This window comes from Lithobates pipiens, unplaced genomic scaffold (assembly GCF_037356315.1).
Source record: "Lithobates pipiens isolate NorthernLeopardFrog02 unplaced genomic scaffold, aLitPip1_a1.2 Scaffold_10, whole genome shotgun sequence".
Lineage (NCBI taxonomy): Eukaryota > Metazoa > Chordata > Amphibia > Anura > Ranidae > Lithobates > Lithobates pipiens.
This window is the reverse complement of record NW_027507686.1, coordinates 227,103,524-227,121,881: the sequence shown is the minus strand read 5'-3', so window position 1 is coordinate 227,121,881 and position 18,358 is coordinate 227,103,524. Positions and strand designations below refer to the sequence as shown.

At 41.4% G+C, this 18,358-nt stretch overlaps 1 protein-coding gene across 5 annotated transcripts in view; it reads right to left on the bottom strand.

The window, feature by feature from the left end:
- The window catches only part of ANO1 (anoctamin 1), a 322,106-nt gene that overhangs the window by 111,412 nt on the left and 192,336 nt on the right, over positions 1 to 18,358 (bottom strand). For all 5 annotated transcript variants that reach the window (XM_077462289.1, XM_077462271.1, XM_077462279.1 and 2 more), the window contains one exon: positions 1,189 to 1,287. In XM_077462289.1, coding sequence (XP_077318415.1) covers positions 1,189 to 1,287 — 99 coding nt within the window. The remainder of the gene's footprint in view (positions 1 to 1,188; positions 1,288 to 18,358) is intronic.

Here is an 18,358-nt window from a genome sequence, read left to right as displayed (position 1 = left end):
TAAGTTGCGTAGATACCCGCGAGTATCTATGCCTGGAAGTGGGAGCAAAATACCTGTATTAGACAAATATTTGCTCCCCCCTCAAATATGCCAATTGTGACACCGGAAAGGGGGGGGGGATTCCGAAAAGCGGAAGTTCTATTTTTTGTGTGGAACTCCACTTTAAAGTGGTTGTAAAGGCTCAAGATTTTTTTTTACCTTCATACTGTACATTCTATGCATAAAGGTAAAACCCCTTCTGTTTGCAGCAGCCCACCCAGCCGCCCTGAGCCTGATCTTGATCCAGCGATGTGCACAAGAGCAGCGACTCTCCTGGGTCTCCTCATTGGCTGAGACAGCAGCGGGAGCCTTTGGGTCAATGAGCAGAGAGCGGGGACAGGGCCCAAGCCAAGCCTCATGTGTGAATGGACACACAGGGCAGCAGCTCAGATGCCTCGATGGTAAGCTGCTTGCTATGGGGACACTCGGCAGGGCCGAGGGGTGTCAGCAGGGGACCCAAGAAGAGGTGGATTGGGGGCTGCTCTGTGCAAAGCCACTGTATGCAAGTATGACATGTTATATAAAAGAAAAAAAAAATCTGCCTTTAATATCACTTTAAGACTACCCTGCCTACATTGTCACAACTTTCACTGCAGAACAAACAGTGTTGTCACCCTGTTGCTGCTAGTGGATCTATTGACAGGATAAAGAGGCAATACAACCATGTTACAAGCGGGGACACAAAAACTGCTGCGTTCGTGCCAGTGATAAATTGCAGCACATATGTTTTTTTTTTTTTTTTCCCATAGTACCATTTTAAGCACACTCTAGATAGATGCATTGTGGCTACGTAAAATATGTAGCTCACATACATATAGCTGTAAAGCAGGGGTTTCAAACTGGCGGCCCTCTAGCTGTTGCGGAACTACAAGTTCCATCACCCCTCTACCTGTGGGAGTCATGCTTGTAACAGTCAGCCTTGCAATGCCTCATGGGACTTGTAGTTTCACAACAGCTGAAGGGCCACCAGTTTGAGACCCCTGCTGTAAAGAGCTTGGCCTACCTGTTATTGACTTTATTTTAATACCGCTAAATGATGTTTGACAGCTCATGCCTTTCATTGAACAGCAGTATTTACATACAGCGATCACTATATATAAATGTGTCCAGGGTTATTTATGATTAACAGGGAGACTTGTGAGCACATACCTTCTTAGTAGGCATCTTAAGTTTCATAAACTCAGCTTCTCTGCACAGAACATTCCAGGGAGCGTGGATTTTCACAAATCCCACACCATGCATCTTCGTCTATACCAAGAAAAAAAAAAAAAAAAAAAAAGTTCACTTAGAATACCATATTAACCACACTCAAGGATCTAATGGCTTATCATAATTCATTTTATATTCATAAGCATGTTTTTATGGTTACACGATATCCTGAGAAAATCTGAGTAGCAACATCAGAGTACAGTAGTGTGCCGAAGCTAGAAAATACAATTTCTCAGTGTGTGTGTGTGTGTATATATATATATATATATATATATATATATATATATATATATATATATATATCCCAAATATAGTAGAAGGCTACTTCAAAACATATAATAGTTTTATGCATTACATGCAGTTTTAAAGGCATCTGCTCCCCTATAGGTGTAACCATTTGAAAATTACACTAAAGCTACCACTTCCACATACAAGTGACAGGAGTCGTTTTCAGAAGAGAACACGGATGGTGTCAGTAGGAGATGTCATCACATTAGAAAGCTTAGAGATGGATAATCATACGTGTGCTGATAAATACCATTAAAATTATGCTTAACCGCTTCAGGACTAGCAGTTGCTTACCCTGTACGGACCACACCAGTCTCTACATTAATGATATGGGCCTCTGGCAATAGAGTTTTTTTATGATTATACTTACATATTTAACCCCTTGGTGTCCAGAGCAATTTTTTGGCAAAGATATGTGTTCTGAAAGCCGAGGAGAATAAAATGGTGCCAATTTTGGAATGTATTTCAGTGCAGGTACTTATCAAATTCTTTCCATTTTTATTACAATTTTTTCACACTTTTCCTTATTTAACTTTATTGCTTTCACAAGGGGGCCGGCCCTTCTCACTTCAGTAACAGGGATCAGGTGGCTGTAGAGCCACCCAGATCACTTTTACTAAATAGGCAATCACCGGCTGTAAAAAAAAAAAATGACAAGCTCATGGCTGCAAGTTGTTGAGCATCCCATTCCAAAACTATGGCCATTAAAGACTTGGTCCACCTTTTGAACCATGGTACATGGGACACCCAAGTTTGGGTTGTAACATGAAACAAAAAACATGAAATTTCCCAACTTCCCATCCTTAAACAACCCCCCTCAGCTAAACGTACCCGAATCACAAGGCTTCTCCCTGCAGACATCTTATTTTTTCAATTGAGCACTGCTGTGTCGGCAGAGAATAGGTATCTGTAAATGGACATACTAAAAGTCTCATCTGTCACCACAGCAACAGGGTGGTGAAATTGCTGCACTAGAAGTTTATTTATTAAACTAGATGGAATTCTATTTTTTTTCCAACCTGGCTAACTATGCAACTGTGTAATCAATTCCCCCAGCCCCATAACAGAAGGCGGACTGAGGGGTGAACAATGCAGGAACCTGTGAACTACACACGACACACTGATCTTGGATGCATAGTTCTTTAGGCATTTAATAAATATAGATTTTTTTGATCATTGTTGATGCATTTATACATTTTTTTTCCAAAAGGGTAAAATTTTAATTTTTTCTGACGTTGGCCTCCCTTAGGCAAGTTTTAAAACCTCCAATCTTCTGAGAATGCTTTCCACAAAACGTTGGATTGTTTCTTGGGGAATTTATGCCCATTCTGCCTGTCAAGCACTGATGTTGGATGAGAAAACCTGGGACATAATCCACATGTGTTTATGGAGCTGGAACGTGTGTTGCACTGCTTCAAAAAAATAAAATAAAAAATATGCTCACCCCACAACTGAGGCGTGAAACTGACATCCACTGTTATTCTGAATCTTCAATTCATGGATCAGTTGAATAAAAACAGTGGAGGTCAGTTTAACGCTTCAGTTTTGAGTGGAGCATATATTCATTTTTGAAGCAGAGCAACACACTTTAGTTTTCTGTATCTGGTGAATGTAGGAACACATTTAGAGTTTGCTGCAGCTTCTAAATTTGGTTGGTGTGTGGTGGCAGTGCACAAGATTTTTGGTTTTCATTTGTTTTTGGAGCTGGATTTAAATACAAGTGCACAGCGATAATGGAACAGAAAAGGCCTCCCAAATGGTTACCACAGGGTTGGAAGTGCATAATTGCCTAAACGCCTTTATACGTTTTACTAGGCTCCCTTTCAAAGCGTCACTGCTCTGTACCACAATGGAGCCAGTTCCAAATGGTGGAAGTGACGTATTAATTGAAAGTCCCACTCTTACCTGTTTTGTCACATCCAGGACGTTATCGGGAGGCCTCCTGGACACAGTTTCCTCTGACCCCAAGTGAGAGCAGAGTGTGCACATTGCTATCCAATATGCACCACCACTGCTGCATATTGGTGGCCTAAATGGGATCTGGAGTGCTGGGTGCAGATAGGTCACATGGGCGCAGAGCAGAGAGTGGACTAATCATGGTGTGTGACCGGATTGTGAGCTGCAATACTGCTGGGACTAGTACTAGATTGTCTGCTGCTAGAGAAAGATTGAGCCCTTTAGGAACAGACCATACAGCCATCTAGTAGCCTAGTAGTAACTATTCTCATGTGCATCAATCCTACAATTGGCCCCCAACACTAGCCGGCTGAAGAGTTAGGTCTAAAGACTGTTCCTTTACAGCTGCAACACATAAACCTTTACCTGTTGCTCATGCTAAGCGTAACCTCACAGGGGACATTGTAAAATATCCTAGTCATTTTACTAGTGTGCACTCTAGAACAGTTCTAGTATTTGTATTTACATTGCAGTTAATGCTTATATGAACCGTTTATTGCAGACTTTGATGATTTATGGGTTGATTGCAAGTAAGTAGTACAGAATTCTATTTGAAGTTACTTTTGCATAGTGATTATATGGTCAAGCAGACTGTCTGAACCTACACTGTACACTCATTTATGCTCAAACCACCATTTACTCTAACCCATACCAATAGCCTGCATTCATTTGTCACTAAACAAACTTGTGCCCAATTCCTCGAACTAAATCACAGCTAAGTTAAAAGGTATCTATACTCGTGTTCTTATAAGTACTTGCAATTACTTATCCAACCAGGTGTGTCAGAGGGGCAGAGATTGTTGTTGGTGTTGAGGCGAGGAACAGAGAACCCAAATTTCTAATGCACTCCTTTGGGGGTAGCGCTTACTAAAAAAAATAGCAAGCTGCACTGTACACGGACTGGCAGTTAGAATCAGGTTGGGTGACCTTGTAGCCATGTTGTTTGATGCACAGACAAACCTCCTGTGTAAATAAACCAGCTCTGGCTAGCTAGTGAAATATGAAATTTGAAAGCTAAGGAGGGAAGGGGGTGAAAAAAACAGCCAATTACACTAAGGCACTCAAAGGACTGCACGTGTTCACTGCACAGCTTGAAAAAGATCCAGATATCGTACTACATAAAGATGATAATACAAACTAGCTGGGCCAGATTTCACATACTACAAATCATCATGGTTTTATGAAAGCAGAAGTAGCCCACTGTCAAAACACAAGATGCAAGAATACATAGAGCAGGCCAACTTAAATGACAGGCGCACACATGGCTTTATTACAATATACTGGAAACTGGCAATCTGTATCCCATGTACAAGCATGAGCAATAATATCTTCACCTTCCAGGTCTTTATTATTTTATTCTTAATAATAAAATCTGAAAGTCATACAGTCTTCATTCACTATTTACTTTGTATTTAGAAACCAGAAGGCTTTAAATCTTTAAATACAAGCATCACATCAGGAGTATAAACACAAGCATGTTTGGGACATACAAGAATCTTCAACATGTATTTATCACGTGATCTGTTGAGCCAATTTAAGCCAAGGTTGCCACACATGGCACAAATCGGGTTTTACAATCTACTTTAGGTTTAGCAAGAACTATGAAGTAGAAGAGTATTTCACTGCAATATATATTGGCAGAGCCGGGGTGGTCCTCCCAGCAACCCTTGGGCTTCCACAGGAGCATCCTACCACTCTTCTGTGCCAATAAAGTGGGACCTATTATAGCAATAAGCATGTAGTGAAGGACACGCTCACGTCATGCCCTTCTTACATGACATTGACACAGTTTTGCCCTTCCTGCACACTGATATTTGTTGAATGCTTAAAGGGGTTGTAAAGGTAAATGTTTTTTCACCTTAATGCATTCTATGCATTAAGGTGAAAAAACATCTGACACTGCCGGCGCCCCCAGTCCCCCCGTTTTACTTACCTGACCCCTCGAAAATCCCGCGCTCGCCCCCGCCGTCCTCTTCGCCGCTCAGCCTGGCCGCTGATTGGCTGGAGTGGATGGATTGAAAGCAGCGCAGCCATTGGCTCGCGCTGCTGTCAATCACATCCAATGACGCAGCGCGCCGGGGGGCGGGGCCTTGTGATACAGCGAGCGGCTATAGCCGCCGGCTGTATCACGGGAGCGCGCCCGCAGGTGCTTCTCACCAATGCGAGGGAGCTCGCATTAACGTGAGAAGCACCTGCGGGAGGAAGCAGAGACAGCCGCCGAGGGACCCCAGAAGAGCAGGTTCGGGGCCACTCTGTGCAAAACGAGCTGCACAGTGGAGGTAAGTATAACATGTTTGTTATTTTAAAAAAATAAAAATTTTTACTTTACAACCCCTTTAAAAACTCTGGTAACCAGTCCTAAGAAGGGATGTGCTGGAGCGAGTCCTAGAAGGGCAACAAAATTAATAAGGGGATTGGAGGATCTCAAATACAAGGACTAAAAGCACTAAATGTATTCTCGCTGGAGAAGCGTCGCTTGAGAGTGGACATGATAGCGATTTACAAATACCTCAAATGGTGATTCCAGTGTAGAAAAAAATAAATAAAATGATTCAGTCTCAGGAAGTGTAAAGCCGCGTACACACGGTCGGAGAATCCGTCGGAATGCGTCTTAACGGACCGTGTCGTCAGATAATCCGACTGTGTGTGGTATGCATCGGACTGATTCCGTCCGAATCTCCATCCGACCCAATTTTCCAACATGTTGGAAATATTTCCCCACCAACTGGGCCGGTCGGACATACTCCGATCATGTGTAGAGAATTTTGATCGGACCAAGTGCCACGCATGCTCAGATCAAATTCCTACATCAAAGCTATTGGCTACTAGCCTGAACGTAGTCCCATTGTAACGAAATTACGTCATCACGTTCTGAAAGATCGGATTTTTCGACAACTTAGTCCGACCGTGTGTATGCAACAGTTTCGGACACAATCCGTCAGACTAAATCTGACGGACAAAATCCGACGGATTTGGTTGGCAGAATCTCCGACCGTGTGTACAGGGGCCAAGACAACACATGGCCACACAATGAGATGGGAGAAGCAGTTAAACCTTAAACTGTGAAGGGAGTTTTTCCCTGTCAGGGCGATAAGGATGTGGAACTCTCTTCCACCAATTCGTGGTTTCAGCAGTGAGTATTGTTATTTTTAAAAGACTATTGGATGTGCATCTTAAAGAACACAACATACAGGGATATGGGAAATAATTACTGACACTGACACATGCACACCTACACAGGTAGAACTGGATGGACTATTGTCTTTATTCAACCTTATCTACTATATAACTATGCAGCTATGGTTAAAGCCGACGTCAGTGGCTCTCAATTCCTGTCCTCAGAACCCGCTAACAGGCCAGGTTTGCAAGATAACTGAAATACATCACATGTGATATTTTCTGCTCAGTGATTGCAGTATTCTAGTCTGCATCTCCCCAGGGTAATAATTAAAATCTAGCCCTTAGTGGGTCCTGAGAACAGAAGTTGAGAACCACTGGCCTATGTGTAGCTAAAAGAAAAAATTAATAAATTACAGAAAAATCAGCACAAGGGACATAACGTACAGTCCGTAGGACGTGTCCCCTGCGCTGATCCTTCTTTTAAGGCTTCATGTACACAGGACTTTTTACAACCTCTCTTGAAAGATTTAACTTGACAGGTAGTAAAGGACGGATGTTTAAAACATCAGTTTTGCCACATTTACATGCCGCGTTTAGCGTTTTTTTTTTCAAATAGCCAAAAATGAAAAATGCCTGTAAACAGAAGCGAGTTACCGTGTTTACAAGCTGTTTCAGGCAATAGGCGTTTCAAATGCATTTTTTTTGCATTCCAAAAAAATGTTTCTAGACTCAACTGCCTAGAAACTACTGTAAACGACCCTCAGGGGCAGCTGAAAGAAAAAACACCCAACTGCTCCTAAACTTCCATTTACCAGCAGCAGTGCACATGAGGTCTTGGTTAAAACCTTCCTCTGTACAAATCTGACAGGCAGAAGGAGTTAATTGCTAAAGGAACCCCTAACACCCTCTATACATAGGTCAGACCAAAAAGCGTAACAAATAAGGAGACAAAGGAATTTGCTTCCAAATGATGAACTGTTGGGAGGCATGCAGGAATACAAGATCAAAAATTTTACTGTAAGTAAAAAGTGCCAATAAGTTACTACAGCTCACAAATTTGTAAAGTTACTCCGAAAGTAGAAATGTAGGAAAAACATTTTACTGGCCAACTAAAGATACATTTTGGGGGTGTAATTGTTTGAAAACAGACCAAATAGTGTGCCAGTGAAATGGCATTACAGTGGGAGAGAGAAGAAAGATAGATAAAAGAAGAAAGATGGCCAGGGTTGTCAGGAAGAGGCCCTTGTCCTCAAACATGGGGACAAGGTGCTTTGGGGTGGGCATCCCGTAGGGTGCCCCCCCTTCCCCAAAGCACTCACCCCCCCCCCCATGTTGAGGGCATGCGGACTGGTACCGCTCGGGGGGGGGGGGTGCTTGCTCGTCCCCACCCCCTTTCCTGACCGGCCAGGCTGCGTGCTTGGATAAGGGTCTGGTATGGACTTTGGGGGGACCCCCACGCTGTTTTTTCGGCGTAGGGGCTTCCCCTTAAAATACATACCAGGCGACGGGGCTAAGGTGTCAGTCTCGCCGATTGAGGCAGCGACATTGACTTCCTTCGCTAGTCCCGTCGTACCTGAAGTCACGTTCAAAATGAACGGACTTTAGTTCGTGTGTGGGCAAGTCCGTTCATTTGGAAAGTCTGGCGGAAAAAATTAATTTCACATTTTCCAGACCACATCACCTGGAGCCGCCTTAAGCTTATTGTGGCAGTTAAACATTCTTGTAGGCAGGGGCCTACATTAGGAATATGATGTTACAGCAAGTCAGCTTAGGTTGTCAAAGCCAGGGAAGTGTTAAGTGTTTGTCACCAGTTTCCCGGGCTTTTTGGGTCCTACCTACCTTCCTGGTAGAGATTTATATACACACACGGAGAAGGCTGGGCTCAGGGCCTATTGAACAAAGCAGGACTGCATGGGAGCTGGAAGGTCCACGTCACCAGAAGAAACATAACCTTCATCTGCCACTTACAAAAAGGCTCACACCAGTATTGGCCAGTTTTGGGACTCTCATCTTTTAAAGGTACGCCTCGGCAGCCACGAGTGAGTTAGTGAGGAATGGACTAAGATGCACTTGAGACGGTTATGCTTTTCAAGTGTTTCTAGTAAAGTTCTGGAGCCTGGTCTGAAGTTATTCAAAGAGGTGCATGGTGGTACATGGCGTATTGAAGGAACGAGGCCTGTAAAGCACACATAGGGTATGAAGCAAGGCCACTACAGAAGGTTAACTTGGCAGGAGAGTTATGCCGCGTACACACGGGCGGACTGTATGGCGTACTTAGTCCGTCGAAACACATTTCAGCGGACAGTCCGCTCGTGTGTGGGCTTCAGCTGACTTTTTCAGCATGCAGTCTGGCGTACTAAGTATTTCGGATTTTTCGAAATTCTGTCTGTCGTACTTTGTTTCAGCGGACAATCCGCTCGTCAGTAGGCTAGTTCGACGGACTAAGAATGGCGCATGCCCAGAAAGGATTTACATGGTGGAAGGGTGCTTTGCTGTGTATTGGACTTCCTATTTCTAGTCCCGTCGTACATGCTGTACACGTCATCGCGCAAGCTTTCGACGGACTGTTTGGGTATCCGTGTGTGGTCAAGTCCGTTCAGTCGAAAGTATGACGGACTGTCCGTCGGATTGTATGACGGACTAAGTACGCCATACAGTCCGCTCGTGTGTACGCGGCATTAGACAGTTGACGGGTGACCATGAATTGGTGGGAAGTGTATAGCAGCCGGTCATGAAGCATGGTACTTGGCGTAGGTGACAGGTCCCCAAAGTAACTGGAACCAAACCCGTGGTACAGAGATCCCATATACCTAGCCACTAGTCCTTGACGGGACCCCATTCTGTCACTAGGAGTAAGGTGACAGAGGTACGCTGGACTGGTGGAGAGGTCATGGGCACAGTGGTGTCCCTCCTAAATGCAACATACACAAGAAAGGTGTGTAGTAACATGGGACAGTATGTTTTACAGGAGGACTAACTACTGCACATAGTGTACGGCTCATCTAAGTTGGGATACCACCATAATGTTGATTTTCACATGACTGTGGCCCGCCTCATTCTGGACAATGATGGGTACACACAAGCTAGGTACCCCTAATGTGCGGAGACAGTAGGCCTTGTCCACATACTGTGCTCGCATGATATAGGCATTGGAAAAGTTGCAAGTCAGCAGTCAGTTGGGAAGAAGTGACCAAGTAGTGTCATGTGACCAAGCGAAGATGTAAAAATCGCACTGAAACCCAACATGGAAAGACACCTTTGTTGTACATGTGTTGTCTTAAGCTTGTCATAGATGGTTCATTTTTTTCCCGCTGAGCCAGTGGGCTGACAAAAAAAAAAAAAAAAAACAACAAGTGAGGTGGATGGAGGTATCCCCTCCACCAGGACATTGCCAGAATACACTGATCAGCGGCCCTAGCTGCTGATCCATAAAAGTTTTCCAGCTTGTTTATTTGATAGAAGTCGACTTACGTTGAACTAAGAGGGCCAGATAAGACTGAAATTCGTTCAGTCCCTGCAGAATCGGGCAAATTGATCAGTCTATGGCTAGCTTTAGTTGATAAGAAAGAGTTTATTTTTTTCCCACTCTCATCCACCGAGTCACCAATGGACTGTAGGAAAGCCTGACAAGATCTACATAGCTTTGCTATACACAAACTCAGTGACTGATTTGTGGATATGCATTAGTTTCAAATCACACAAACCGGCTGACAGCAGTCATTTTGTAATAGGAATTTAAGAACCACCCAAATGTTTTAGATATTAACAAAATAAAATTAGAGGTTAATGTGGGAGTATCATTGTTTTCTCATACCTGTTCTAACGATTCTGTACAGTTGAATTATTGCTTACATAAGTACACACTCTGATCAACACATTTAGATTAAAACACAGACTAGATACACAAATGATGAGCCTCTCACTCATCACATACCATTATATTGATGAAACTGGAATCCTAGAATATGGAACAGTATTTGTGCCATGTACAAGTGTGCCATGTGCTATGTCTCGGAATAGATGTAGAACAAAAGGAATTTAATAAGGATTTATAAGGCTCCATTCACACTTGTACGACTTGAACGACTTGTCATGCAACTTTGATCATCAAAGTTGTTTGACAAGTCGTTCCCCATGTTTTCCAATGATAACCATTCATATATGTGCGACTTAAAGTTGCAGCGACTTCAAAAGTAGTTGATGCACTACTTTGGTTGGATTTCCATGCAACTTGGAGGGCCATAGATTTCAATGTGAACCCTCAGACATTGCATGAAAGTCCTACCTGAATGTTATACAATGCAACAGCTGTACATCATCACTGGACAAAGTAATAAATAAATAATAATAAATAAGTTAATGCAACTTTAGAGTGGTACAAGTGTGAATGGAGCCCAACTGTAATTCTTAAACTATTTCAATAAATTGGCAATTTAACAAATGGTCTATATGTGCTTATGCCATTCCTAACAGTAACATTTAGAAGACTTCACTTTTGAAGATTATTAAATGCACCAAATGTAAGCTAGTACTTGAGCTAAAACATGAGAAAACTGTTAAACCCCGTACACACAATCGGAAATTCGGCCAGCAAAAGACAGATGAGAGCTTTGGGTGGAAAATGCAACTATGTGTATGCTCCATCAGACTTTTGCTGGCCGAATTCCCGCTAGCAAAAGATTGAGAGCATTTTCTCAATTTTTCGGTCGGAAAAAGTTCAGATCGAAAACTCTGACCGTCAGTAGCAATTCTGACGCATGCTCTAAAGCATTGAACTTCATTTTCGCGGCTCGTCGTCGTGTTGTACGTCACCGCGTTCTTGACGGTCGAAAGTTTCGTGAACTTTTGTGTGACCGTGTGTATGCAAGCCAGGCTTGAGTGGAATTATGTTGGAAAAATCTTGGATGGAAATTTCGCTCGTGTGTACGGGGCATTAAAGTTGAAATTTAGGCAGATAATTTTGTGTTTTTTTTTTGTTTTTTTTTGACACAGCCCTGCATAATTAAGGAACATACAAATGTATGCATGTATGTATGTATGTATGTATGACAAGGTATCAGTTTCTTGCAGCCCCAGGTACACATACAACTAAACAAAGAAACAGCACTAGGAGTCAACCAATACTTGTGCTTACAAGAAGTATGTCAATAGGAAAAGAAAGTCAGAGAGATGGTTTCATCACTTTTTCCTTCACTGTCTAGTCACAGGTTAGAGCTCCACACCTTGCTTTATTCAAATTTCATGTTGGAGTTCCACCCAACCTTACTACTTGGAATTAAACTAAAGACCTAATTTTTGGATATACATTTTTTCTTCTCACCTTTTATGAAGTACCATGGTGTACTTCTGTCCTAGCCTCGCTGTGGTGAGGCATGTCATTTCCTCTTCGGCCTCGGCCCCTCCTTGTTCCCCCCCCGCTGCCTTCTGGGACACACACAGGGGGCCATTCAGAAAGCGCTGCATGAGTCGCGCATGCTCAGTATTGAAAACAGCTTTGAAGCCTGAAGGCTCCACTGCTGGTTTCCCTTAGTTGCAGTGGTGGCGCCTGCACTTGAGCTGATGAGGGTGGAACTCCGCTTTAAGTGTTAGTAAGCCATTATTCAATAATAATGCACAGAAATTAGGACACAAGCAACTTGTTAGTAGATTAGATATATTATGGAAATTACAGTTAAACGCATAATTAAACAGGCAATCAGACAGACTTGAACATAGTGTACTAGATAAATGTTCACTGACTCAAACTGGCAATCATCAGAACTGAAGCAATGGTCAATTAGACTAAACCTGATGCAAAACAGGATTAAAGTAAAGTATTGGCATGAACTGACTCAGGAAATAAAGGTCCTTGTGTGTACTCTATAGCCCCAATAGTGGGTGGGCATATCCATTCCTGAGGTAAGGGTACCCCTGAATATGGCTGCAAAGTAACTGGTGCCTAAGGGTCAGTATTGTTCAGCTTACATTGGAGCACTTCTGTAGGTGGTGCACGTTTAGTGATCCTTTTAAGAGTGTGCAGCAGATGGCTAGTGGGCTGACTAACCAGGGACAGGCTTTATTGCATTAACTGTATCAGTGATTATATAAGCACGGATGATGAGCTAACCCCTCCTGGTACACAAGGCTCAGCATCTCAGCTTTGGTGTAGGTACCCACATGTCAGGTCTCAAGACACAGTGAATCTCTGACTCAATCCTCAGGCTCTATGGGAGCTCACAAAGGCTCAAGCTCTCACAGGCAAACAGTGCAGCAGCACACCTGGCTACAAGCATATGAATGCAAAGCGTTCTCCGATTGGACAGGGCAGAGAGATGGAGATTGGCAGCACGTGATCTCCACCTTGTCCAACACTTTGCATTCATTGAGAAAATGTACAGTGTTCTCTGAATAGTGCCCATGCTCGAGTGGACAATGCAACCCCTTGTGTTTGTAAGCAACAGGGAAGCGGCTCAGCAGGGGACCCAGAAGCAAGCATCAATCACTGTACTAGGAAAACCTACTACAGTGACATTTCCATCTTCCATGGGGATTCCACAGGTATGGCACATGCATACTTATATTGGTCCAAGCTATGTAAAATGTGTCTAGATTTAAATGTATATGTAAACCCTAACTATCAAAGAACTCAGATTTTCCTTTTGAAAAACAGAATACTTTTTTTCTTGTTTTACCTTTTTTGTCCCAATTTATCCTTGCAGCTACTTCTGACTGCAGCTATAAAAGCCTATATGGAATTTCAGTGACTGGGTTTTAACTACTTAGATTCCTAGAAAGAAACACGAATCGTTAGAATTTGTACAGAAATATGTCTGTACCTTGCACATACAGAACGGTTCCAGCCTCCCACCGCAGGAAGATTCTGCCCATCATGTCTGACAGGGCCTGTATATTACTTCTAAAGTTAGCAAGCTGTAAAAACTCCACATGACTTGGAAAAGCACAGGCATCTGTGAGCGTGCCTGGAGTCTGCCTACTTGCCAAAAAGTAAGAGAGAGAGTCACAATTACTTCATGTCTGCCGTGCTACCGAAGCATATAGAAAACCGAAAATGAAGGAAAACTTTATTCCCCAACTTGTACCTGGTAAATAGAATGCATCATTTAAAGCAACATTGCATTAAAACTGGTTGGAGCCATCCTGGGGCAATGAGCTGCAGTGCGTTACAGCATATGTGAACGTGCTGCAAAAATGCAGAATGTCCTATTTTTTTTTGCACACCAACACAGCAAATGAACAACAACTGAAGCCTTAGGACAGAAGTCTAATTGCATTGGGCAACGTTGCTGGTATGAACAAAACCTGTGGAACAGGGGAGAAATTCCTATTCAGTCCATGTTGAGAGCAGATGCAGATGCGACACCAATAAAAAATAAAAATCATTGTCAAAAACTACCCTTACATCATCACACATACAATTCATTCAAAACCAAAAATATATAATATATATATATATATATATATATATATATATATATATATATATATATATATATATATATATACACACACACACACACACACACACACACACACACACATACACACACACACACACATACATTTTTATAACTAATATTCATTTGATTTTATGAATTTTTATAGAATTTTAAAGCTTTTTCTTAATTATTCACTAGATGTTGCTATCCATTCCATTCTCTCGACCATTTTAATTGATGGGTGTTATTTTAGGTTCAGTCAGCAGGTGGCGCGGTCTTGTGATCAGATTATTGCACTAATCAGAAATGTTATGGTTTGTCAAGTATTGTGTTTTTATTATTATTTTTTTTAAAATAAAATGCGGAATATTCATTCGATTTCTCATTATACACATATCGTGCTAGTCAAGATTGTGAATTAATATCAGATTAAGAGTTGCAAAGACTGCTGTGGTTACCATGACAGCCGTGCTCGCTATATAAGGCCGACATTGTACACCAGACACCATACCCTTGATGAAGTCATGTGATCAGTGACGCAACGCATCGGGAGGAGCTGGGTGACGTCACTTTCCGAGACCAGAAGTTCCTGTGTTTGTAAAACTGAACAGTGATATTTTAACATGTTAATTACTACGTTTTTCTTAATAAAGTATATTTGAATACTACACCATGGAGATCACTGTTGCATGTCTAACTGCATATGATTGTAAGGAAGAACCTGTATATAAATGAATACCACCATTGCAAGTTCATATTTATCTGGCTGGGTGTACCTGGAAAAATGGTTGCTATTGCCTTGAAACCTGGAGTTACATCTATGCAGAGGCTCTACCCGACCTGTAGTGGTCTCTGTCTGAGGTGGAAGGCTGGGGCAAGTCACTTGCGCATTGCAGATGGTGGAAGCATTTTGCACACGCACTTTATTGATAATGAATATTATGAATTAGGCAGGTCTAGCACATTTATTTCACTTTATGGTCACTTTGGATCCATTGTACTTGATTGTTTATGAAGATACATTTATTTTATAATTATATTGCTGTTTATTTGCATGATGAGGATCAACATTTAATTTACTTTGCAATATTGCACATTGTTTATGAAGGTATATAACATTATTTTGTTTGTGTTTAGTTGCACATCCTTACTTGTCACTCCATTTGCTAACACATTACATTTGAGTGAGCACCACATTATTCACTATTATCACTCTGTGGGAATACCATTTATGTTGGCAGCTACTTAGTATTATTTACTATTTATTTGGTTTGCACATAAGTATTTACACTTTAAATATGTTTTTTGCAGGTTACCCAGCTTTTGGTAGTAAAGGCTGCATCCGTTTTCAATACGTTTTCCTTTAATTTCACTAACACTTCCCATCCTTGGTTGACAAAGCTTACTGAAACTCTATGGGGGAGCAGTATAATCATGCCAAGCAGCTGGCTTTGCCCCCCCCCCCATCCCCCTTTTATCCCTGTAGCATGGGGAGTTGTTCAGTAGTTTGCAGGTAAGCTAGGCTCAGCTAGGGCCGATAAGACTTGAGATTTATATGCAGCAAAGGCACTGTGTTGTCATCTACAGAAGGGACGAGGGGAAAGAACTTTTTGTCACTTTCATTTTTTTAAACCTTTTTTTAATTAACTGTATTGTTAATAGGGGATCAATAGCCTCATGTGTGATAGCATGCATATTGTGACAGGCTTCCTTTCTCCAATGCATTCCAATAGACATGTGCATGATGAAAAAAAAAGGAGTTTCATTTTGTTTAGATTCATTAATCTAGTTTAGTTAAATTCGGTTGGATTCTTTGAATTTGTATTTGGAATTCATTATTTTTTTTTCTTTGAATTTAAAGATATTTTTTTTTATTATTCGAAATGTTCAAAATCGATACATTTTAACAAAAAAATAAAAAAATTGTTCACTTTCGAGTAAAAAAAAAAAAAAAAATAAAAAAAAGTTTGATTCGACCAAACAGAAAATAAATAAATCTTCATCAAATGATTACAATGCCTCTTTAAATCACCGTTGGATGAACAAAAAAAATAATAATAAAAAAAACATTATTTTGAAAGAGTACTCAGTCAGAGTTCAGAAATATGTTTACAGTTCAAATTCAACTGGAATTTGATGTAAAATTTGATTCAAACTTCAATTCGAAATTCGGAAAGTCAGAGCATTTGGTAAGCTTCATTTATACTGCAATTCAGCAATCAAGATGACGGGGGGTTGGGACTTTGAATGAAGCAGGCAGGTGTAAAACATTTACATTTATTGGAAAATCAATGGTAGGTTGCATGAGGGTAATCATGAGTACACCAAGAAGACCAATATATTCCATTCAATGGATAAACATACAGCAATAACAATTGACCACTAAAAATACAAATCACATATTACAAGTGATCATTAAGTAAAACATATAGTTGGCATAAAACATGGCATATAGTAGCTCTATGCATTTCGTGGATTCATCCACTCTTCAGGAGCATGCACGTGGAAAACTAAATGTTGTAGTATAATAACAATAATATCTGTAAGGTCTGACCCTGTCACGGAAAGTAGAGATTAAAATAAAGTAATTAGAAGTAATATTGGCTAGGATACTGCAATTCAGGTATTTGGATATATCTGAAAAACAAAAAAATTTGTCTGAATATTTATTCAGAACGAAACAAACCGCACATGTCTATATAGTTCAATGCAGCTAAAGATACACAGATCGGGTTCTATTAGCTACTTACCCGGCCAGCGTCATCAGGGAATGACAGCCCTGAACCGGGAAGGGATGTAATATATAGCATTTCCTGGTTCATTCACTGAAGGGAGGATCAGCGAAGGGGTGTTCGCTGGGCTCCCTCTGCCCTACTAATTGGCCTGGCACAACTTCACTGGTTGCTAGAATGCTAGCAGGGCACAGCTTCAATGGTTTCTAGGAATCAGGTGGCCAGATAGTACAGTGTCAGTGGTTGGTATGCTGAATGTGAAATCGCCAAACAGCAGCAACACTCATTAAGGGGGGGAAGGGTAGATTTTTATTTATGCATTGGATACCCTCTGCTGGCCAGGAGGACCATCTACAATTCAAGCCTGAATCCTCAGATAATGCTTTACCATCATGGCTAATCAGATGCAAATGCACATTCATACAAACCAGCTTTTTACTTGGACTTTTGTTGACATTTGCAGCAATCAGTCACTCCCAGATACATTGTATGCAGTGGATACATAGTTACTTTATCTCCTGAAGTTAGCAGCTTGCATTTATTGCTTTAGGGCTGGTTCACACAGCGAGGCGCGGCGTCTCCGACTTGCCTCGCCGCGACCTGCGGGGACCTCAGCGGTGACTTGCAGAGGACTTCTGTATAGAAGTCAATGCAAGTCGCCCCCGAAGTCGCGACTCGAGTCGCTCCTCTCAGAACGGTTCCATTGTACAGAACGGGGGCGACTTGCGGGAGCGAGGCGAGGCGAGCCGTGTCGCCTCGCATCGCCTCGCTGTGTGAACCGGCCCTTACAGATTACTATTGTTACTTCCAGATTGGCTAGTTCTCTGTCTGGGTGACAGTTCTTTAGATAAACTTCTTTAGATACTGTTGTACATTTGGGGATCGCTACTGCAATACTTTTGCATTTTTGCTGGGAGAGAATCGCAGTTTTCTGTTGCATATTTTACTACACACAAAAATCTGATTTTATTTTATTTTTTAACTGAAGAATGCACGGCTCTTGTTTACATGCCTGTGTGCATGTACATAGGCACATTACAATTAACCAAGCCTCTGAGATTTGTTGTTTACAAGTTAAAAACATTTTTTTTTGCTAGAAAATTACTTAGAAACCCCAAAACATACATATATTTCGAACATACTAGAGAATAAAATGGGGGTTGTTGCAATACTTTGTCACACCGTATTTGTGCAGCGGTCTTACAAGCGCGTCTTTTTAGAAAAAATAAAAAATCACTTTTTGGAATTAAAAAGTAAACCAGTAAAGTTAGCCCAATTTTTTTTATATATATATTGTAAAAGATGTTATTTCCCGAGTAAATTGATACCTAACATGCCACGCTTCAAAATTGCACCCGCTCGTGGAATGGCGACAAACTTTTACTCCATAGGCAACGTTTAAAACAAATTCTACAGGTTGCATATTTTGAGTTACAGAGGAGGTTCTAGGGCTAGAATTATTACTCTCACTCTATGGATCGTGATAATACCTCATGTGTGGTTTGAACACCGTTTTCTTTTTTTTTTTTTTTTTTTTTTTTTAAATAAAAAAATAAAAAAGTGATAAATATGATGTTA